Source organism: Salarias fasciatus, chromosome 18, assembly GCF_902148845.1.
Source record: "Salarias fasciatus chromosome 18, fSalaFa1.1, whole genome shotgun sequence".
NCBI lineage: Eukaryota > Metazoa > Chordata > Actinopteri > Blenniiformes > Blenniidae > Salarias > Salarias fasciatus.
In genome coordinates, this window is record NC_043762.1 from 19,770,552 (window position 1) to 19,778,477 (window position 7,926).

General features: G+C 44.3%; 1 protein-coding gene across 1 annotated transcript; it reads left to right on the forward strand.

Annotated features, from left to right (window-relative positions):
• Positions 1–472: 472 nt before the first annotated feature.
• On the forward strand, positions 473–5,950 carry LOC115406055 (zinc finger protein 420-like). The gene is made up of 7 exons (XM_030115938.1): positions 473–597; positions 1,333–1,535; positions 1,675–1,767; positions 2,091–2,186; positions 2,384–2,494; positions 2,581–2,710; positions 2,798–5,950. The coding sequence occupies exons 1-7, from the start codon at positions 585–587 to the stop codon at positions 4,669–4,671; spliced, it is 2,520 nt and encodes an 839-aa protein (XP_029971798.1). The 5' UTR covers positions 473–584; the 3' UTR covers positions 4,672–5,950.
• The last annotated feature ends 1,976 nt before the right edge of the window (positions 5,951–7,926 follow it).

A 7,926-nucleotide genomic window follows, 5' to 3' on the forward strand; every position in this document is an offset into this window, starting at 1 on the left:
GATGGTAAAATAATGTAAATTATTGATATGATGGTGATTTCTCTCTGGTTTTCAACGTTTTTAATATGTCAAGCACTTTGTGTTGCATTTCATGGAACGTAAAATCTGTTCCATGACTAAAGTTTGATAAACCTGAGTAAAATTTAAAAAAAAAACTATTATTTGAGAACATATACAAATAAAAAAGACACAAAATGGCATAAACATGTCATGTACTGTCCAAACTATATGGTAAAAATTTATTTTTTTCAGGGGGGGCGGATAATATATAACTAATAGTCACAATATTTAACAACAAATGCCAAAAAAACTAAACACAGAGCGTATCATTTTGTAGTATTTTACATTATCAAATGTAGCTTTTGGGTTGCACTGTGAGGCGGTGCTCTCTATTTCAATGATTTTAGTGTAACGGGCTGCCCTGTACAGCAAAACAAACGTACCACTGACTGCAACGCTGCCCACTCAACGTATTTCAGGAAGAAGTTGGCGCCTGCACTCAGTTAGCTAGCACGCTAACAGAAACCATGAAAGACGTCCCGTAGTGCGCATTTTTCCCTTCGTCGTGAATAAATAAATCAGAAATGAACGACATGGGTATGTATTACCTTGCGCAGCTCGGGTTCAATGTTTATTTTGGCTTGTTATCCATGTGACCGAATAGCTCGAGCGTAGGATTAGCCGAGGCTCGGCAGGCCTCGTCTAATCCCTGGAACAAGAATTGTTTTGGCCGCTAATATGCCGGTTTCAACCCGCAACACAAGCCGGATTTCGGCGACTGTGCGCGAGACCCTGAACTCGAAAACAGACAGGAACGATACAGCTTTTTCACCATCAATTGTTGTATTGCAAAAGAGGCTGTTTAGTGTAAACACACTTTAACGAAGAGACATAAACGTTTTGCTATAGGTGTTAGCGAATATTAAAGTAGGTTGCTCTTTATCTGTGCAAACTGTAGCTGCTCTCAGTAATTTATTGAATTCAGCAGATAATATGTACATAAACAGGACGTGGATGAAAACGTAAGGGTCAATATTCACAGTCCAGTGATGCTCAGTGTGTAAACTAGGATGCTGTGGCGACAGGCAAAGCACTGAAGTGTTTTTCCCTCGTAAATCCTGTTAAATCTTCTATTTGAAAGATCGTTTACATATATAACATTTATTCTAACCTGTCAAGCAACTCATTGAGCCTTGCATGACAATAATTGTTATTTGTTGCCAGTAGAATTTGGGCCACGGTCAGGCTGAGTTCTCATATTGGGCTAATTTCTCTGCACTGATCAGTATCAGATTATGAATCGAGTTATAATATATGTCTTTCTCTCTAAAGAATTCAGCGTTCCCCTGTCCTCACTGGCTCTTCTGGTCCCTCCACTGCGGCTGATGTCAGCTGTGATGTGGGAAGTGGTGCGGCAACGAAATATAAAGCATTATGGGAAACTGGAGGAGTTTGTGTCCATGGTAACAGAAGCAGTTCCAGAACTGATGAGTAAAAGAGAAGGGAGACTTCTCTCATTAGGCCTGAGAGCGAGGGTAAGAGTGTGTGTGTGTGTGTGTGTGTGTGTGTGTGTGTGTGTGTGTGTGTGTGTGTGTGTGTGTGTTTTAAGTAGAATTATTCTTATAACTTTTCTGGGTCTGTGAAAACACTGTTTCCCATTTATATTTTGTCCAGACAACTCTCGAACTGTTGCGCTCTGAGCACCCTGAAGATCTGAAGGCTGTTGAAACCCACCTCAACCGAATTCGATCCACTTGCATTGAAGAAGTGAGTGACTTACCTGAATAGTATTGCTTACTTTGATTTTTAGATTTTTAATAATTGTTTAAGAATGGTGCTAAAGCGGTTTTAGGAATTACATAGAAAATAGAATCATTGAATGCCATTAAGTTCCAGGATACAACAATGATCTGACTTGGAAGTACTGCTAATCATATACAAATAAAGAGATATGAATGAATGAATGAACCTGCGAGACACATATTGATATCTGTGAAACCATGTTTATCATTCAAAGATTCGTATTCCAAATTTATCTGTCATCTTATTACCTTTATATCCACTAACAGTCGTCTTGTCTTGACCTACAGACGAATGATCCAGTTATTGAAGCCCCAGAGGCAAACTTTATGAAGCTTGTGCAAGGCCTCATTGAAGATACCAATGGCAGAGAACACTTTCTCAAGGTAAAAACGACAAGAAATGTATATTTTGCTTTAAAAGTATCTCTATTCTGAAAGAGACATAAAACAGTAACTTTTGTTGTTTTGTCTATATTTGTTACTCATTCACATTTTTCACATTACTTTGTTTTGACTCCTGTAAGAACAGTTGACACTTTACCCCAGGACCGATCGATTAATTATCTATCTCCATGTGACAGAATGTGTTTCCTGTGGAGTACGGCCCTGATTTCGACACGGCACTTGAGACCCTTGTTTGTGAATTCTTCACACGGCTAGAAGAGCTTCTGCCAATACCAGATTTCAAACAGGTACCGAACACATCTTTGAAAAGTAATGAAGACAAATTAGGTGCATTTGGTCACAAAAGTAAATGTTGTCTTCCTATTGTTTGTAGACTGCATCCTGGATAAGTGCAGCTCCCACAGTCCTCGAGGAGTACATGCAGTGTGTGTCAAATGGAGAAGACCTGAAATTTCTTCTCCAGAGCAAACAGTGTCATGGGAAACTGGCAAAGAGCAATGTTGGTATGTTCTTGTATGTGAACAGTGCAGTGCTTCAGTGCAGTGAGTGTAATAGTGTGTTAATATTTCTTTCTTCCATCTTCTCCTCAGCTCCTTTCCAGTCAGACGATCTCCTGATTCCGTCTCTGTCCCTCCCTCCATCCCTGGAAGTGGCAATCGCTTCCCACCCAAGTGCTTGCGATGATGAAAATAACGACGTCCCTCAGATTGTCATGTTCGACGAAGAACTGTCCACAAATCCCTCCACCTCAACTGACTTTCCCGATTCTCCAAAGAGGCCCGACCTGTCCTCATCTCCTCGCAGACGGCAGCAGCCGGGAATCCACAAGTGTCCAGAGTGCGACAAATGTTTCAAGCACCACTCTGTCCTCATCGAGCACCAGCGAGTCCACAGCGGGCTGCAGCCGTACAACTGCTCCGAGTGTGGCAGGGCTTTCCGAACAGCCACCCTGCTGGCCTGCCACAGGCTCAGGAAATGCAAAAACGCCGCATATCTGTGCATTAAATGTGGGAACAGTTTTCCAACCTCGCTGGACAAGTTCAGACATCACTGCCCAAAGCACGGGCGCAACCACGACTGTGGGCAGTGTGGGAAAAGTTTCCCGAAGTCCAGCAGTTTGAAGGAACACTTGCTCACTCACGTTCAGAGTCGTCTTTTCAAGTGCAGCCACTGCGGCGTGGGCTTTTCAGGAATTGGCGATCTCAAGTATCACCAGCAAGTAGACCATGACAAACCTTATCAGTGTAAGCAGTGTGGAAAGAGTTTTATCTCCTCAAAGAGTTTGACCAAGCATCAACAACGGCACGAGGAGGCCGGTGAGATGGAAACCGCGAAATTAATGAGCGGGGGTAAGCACAGGAAAAGTAGCTCAGGTCATCGGACTTCAACGTCTCTGTCGTCCAGGAAGTCCTCTGTCAAGTCGGTCTACTCGCGAGGAAGAGTCACTCACAACTGCCCGCTGTGTGGAAGGAGCTTCAAGTATAGGTTTGAGTTTCTGGAGCATCAGAGGTTCCACACGGCGGTGAAGCCTTACAAATGCTCTCAGTGTGGAAAGGCCTTCCGCACAGAGGCTCACCTCTCCGGACACAGGAAGAGAAAGTGCAAAAATGCTGCCCACATTTGCACAAAGTGTGGGTGTCAGTTCAGGTCACTGCATGAGCGCGTCAGACATCAGTGTGTCCAGCTGCTGACTAAATACGAGTGTTCTCACTGTGGAAAGACATTCAAGATGGCGCATCTGCTGAGGAACCATCAGATGAGCGAACATCAGCTACCCTACAGCCCCAACCACCGCTTCAGGTGCAGATACTGCGACGAGACTTTTCCCGGAATCAGCGAGTTGAAGTACCACCAGAGAGTGGACCACGAAAAGCCTTATCAGTGTCAGGAATGCGGCAAGTGTTTCCTCTCCGAGAAATGCCTGGCCAACCACGAGCTGCGGCACAACGACGACCGGCCGGAGAGTTGCCTGGTCTGCGGCCGCCGCTTCAGGAACCGCTACGACCTGAAGCAGCACATGCGCACGCACACGGGGGAGCGGCCGTACCAGTGCACTCACTGCTCGCAGTGCTTCTCCACAGCGGGAGGACTGAGGAGCCACACCAGGGTTCACACGGGCGAGAAGCCGCACGTCTGCCCGGACTGCGGGAAGGCCTTCTCGCAGATGGGCGCGATGCGCACCCACAGGCTCACCCACACGGGAGAGAGGCCGTTCAAGTGCACGGTGTGCGGCAAGGGCTTCACCATGGCCCACAAGGTGACGGTCCACATGCGCGTGCACACGGGAGAGCGGCCGTACGTGTGCTCGCAGTGCGGGAAGGCGTTCACCGGCGGCAGCGTGCTGAAGCAGCACATGCTGAACCACTCAGGGGTGCGACCGTACCACTGCCAGATCTGTCCCAAGACCTACACCTGCCTGACCCACCTGAGGAGGCACCTGAAGAGCCACTCCAACATGAACTGAGTCGGATATGAAGGCAAACCGCAGCATAAGCTAACAAGTCCACACGTTCTGAAGCACTGCGTTTGGCATCGAGGGTACGAAAATCAAACCAACTACACTGACTTTGGGGATGCTGTTGCAGTTACTCTTAAGAGAATTAACTTTTTCATTGTTAAGTAAAGCGTAAACAGCAGGAATTTGATAACTGTGGCAAGATCATTCTCCATTCACCAACAGGCTTTGTCTCCAGTTTTCTTTCCTAGTTTTACTCTGTTTTCAGTTTCTTATGCATGAACACTTTTCAGAATTTGTTTTTTTGGACCCTTCCACAAGTGACAGGAATCATTTTCTCAACTACCTTTACAGTCCCTCAAAGTTTTGCATCATCTTATGTCCTGCATTTCCTTGTATCCACAGCGGAGCTGCATAATGATGTAGTGGAGAGCTGCTGGCTGAGTCACAACTATGAGTCACATTTGGTCTTTTGTGAGGAGTGAAATCTTTAAAAAATGAATAAATAAATGGTTATGAGACATGGGTCAAATCAGCTTATAAGACTTCATCCATGAAGAAGTTATTTTTATTGTCACTTTTTTGACATTGTCCATTTTTCAATGGATCCAAGTAGTTGGATCATTGAAATGAACAATCGTGCAACTTGGTCAGTAACGGATCTGAGTGCCTTCAACTGCTTAATTAAACCTCTGGGAAAAAAATAAGGAATTATGAGCCGAAAATTGTTTATTGCACAATATTGTATTCCATAAATCACATTGATGCCAAACATTGTGGGTTCACATGGCTCAAAGCCGTAGTAGCACTTGTAAACATTATTACTGGTTCACAAACTGTTCATTTTTTGGTCGATACGCATCAGTTGAAAACTTAAATGTCTTTGCTGTTATTAAATAGTTACCAAGTTCAACCAGCCGAACAGCTACTCTTCACAGCCGCTTAATATACACAGTCATGAAGTCTGCCGTCTAGCTTTGAAATGAGAGATAAGACATTAATGTTAAAGCATGAAGTTTCCAGATTGAGTCCAGTTAACCAAATTCTCCCTATGAATCTGTTGTGAAAGTTGTTGAGAGAAGTGTTGCTCTGTGGCTCAGAAACCGGTACGTGGTGAATTTATCTGTCAAAAAGCCTTGGAAGTAGCACAAGTGTGAGTTTTGTCTTTGTAAATTTGGCGGATGAAAAATCTTAAGGGTACAAAGTTAAAAACTGCCGTTTCTTTGACAAGAAATACTCTACAATGCTCTGTGCCCTTGAGCTTTTTTTTTTTTAAATCCCCACGGTGATTTGCGAAATTTGGGAGTTTCACATTAAATGACCCTGCTTTCTCAATGCATGTCGGCTGAGTTTTATTTTATTTAATTCTCATTTAAAGAAATGAAGGGAATGTTTAATTTGCTAACATAAATAAAGAGGGCTTCACTAGATGGCAGTAAGTAACCAGTATCTGTTCCCAGCGTTTCATGATCTGAGCGTTCTGCTGCTTTGAGTGTAAACTCTTTTTTTATTATTATTATTATTATTATTACTTTTTGAACAAAGCTCTCAAATATTTACTTCACTTGTTGTATAGAGCATGTGGAGAATGTTCAAAGATCCCTGAGAAGACCGGGCTGGAAGTTGAGGGACTAAATGCTGCGGAAGCTAATCTGCCTGGTTTCCTGTCATTACCTTGCTTTCGCATGGTTTCGAATCTTGATTAACCTGCAATTTCCTCATGCTTTTCCCGGAGCTTTGCTGTATCTGAAGAGATAAAGAGCCATCTTCTTCTTTTTTTTTTAATGACACTTTTCTTTGCATGGTACTGAATGTAGCCTGGTTTATCAGAAAAAAACAGCTTTATTCTAAATGTTTGTTCCTTGTACTTTAACTTCCATCTCAGGCAAATGAGTCTTGAGTCGCATATTGTAAGAACCAAAACTGCGATTAATCTCTCCCATCTGTGCTGACGTTCATGTTTCCTCTGGAAAAGCTCCTTTTTTTTTTCCTGCCCCCGGTTTCTCCCTTGTTCCACGCTTGTGTTTCATCTCATCCATAACCGCTCATGCACAGCAACTCTTTAGTCTCTGTTTTCTCAAACAAACTCATCCCAGCCAGTCAGGGGGGAAACACATCCACCACAGAGGACTGTGGCCTTCTCCTAAACACTGCAAGATGTTTGTAGCTTTCAGACTGGTGGAGACGCTCGTCTGCGCTCAAGTTGTATTTCTTGTCTCTGACTCATAAATGCGTCTAATCTTCACCGCTTAGCAGCGGTGTCCCCTGGAAACTCGGCTGTCTTTGCCCATGATGTTCTGCAGAGCCTCTCAGTTTCAGGCGGTGCACCTCTATGCATTTACAGCTTTTTTTTTTTACCTTGACCTTGTAATCACTCCTTAGTGAGATAATTGAGTGATTTCAGTCCCGCGTGCCTACTTGAAGACTGCAAAAAAAGTCTCAAAAGATCCCCTTCTTGAAACAAGATTGCCCAAGTAACTGTGAAAATAAAGATCCTAAGTGCTTTGCTTTATTACATTCCTCAACAGTTTTATGGAATAACGTTTTCCTGATGAAAACTGGTATTGAGACGTTTGAAATGCATGCGTTGCAGTTCACACAGAGCCCCCACAGCTGCCAGGAACCCAGCAGATTTACTGTGAGAGCTCACTAATAAATACAGATCATTACCAGATGTCCCTCCTCCTCGTGTCCTCATCCCTCCTTTCCTCCCCTCCCTGACAGTGATCTCAGTGGAAAATCTGAGACCGGACCAGACTTCCCTCATGTCCCACAGTTTGCGCGCACACACACATACACACACACAAACACACACACCCACACACACAGCAACATCCACCCCCATCAACACTTTGCCAAATGAACCTCCACTTCTCTGCCCCCTTCCCTTCCACAGAAAAGCCTGGCTGCACCTCCCAACTTTTTTCCGCAGGTCCGTCCAAGAGCGAGCAGAATGAGCGCTAGATGGCGCTGTGGGTCTTCCAGCTGTCAGAAAAGTCCAGCAGCCCCCCTCCTCCTCCTCCATCCTCCTCCATCCTCACTCCTACACCCTCCGAGCCCTGCTTTCAAGTTCAGGTCGGGTCTGAACGCCAAAGTCAACCAGATGTACTGGAACTCCACCCACCCCATCTTCCACTGAAAGGAGGTCGTTTTTTTTTCACTTCGAGAGAATCCGAAATGCTTTCAAGATGGGCGTCAGCTGCTATTCATTAAGTCTGATCAAAAATAAAGATATTTCCTTGTGCACCTTTTCAGAGTTGCATT

What these genes read in the sequence shown, in the direction of transcription:
- LOC115406055 (XM_030115938.1), top strand. An exon ending in GATCCACTTGCATTGAAGAA is followed by an intron (nt 1,768 to 2,090) that starts GTGAGTGACTTA and finishes CTTGACCTACAG; the next exon opens with ACGAATGATCCAGTTATTGA. An exon ending in CAATACCAGATTTCAAACAG is followed by an intron (nt 2,495 to 2,580) that starts GTACCGAACACA and finishes TATTGTTTGTAG; the next exon opens with ACTGCATCCTGGATAAGTGC.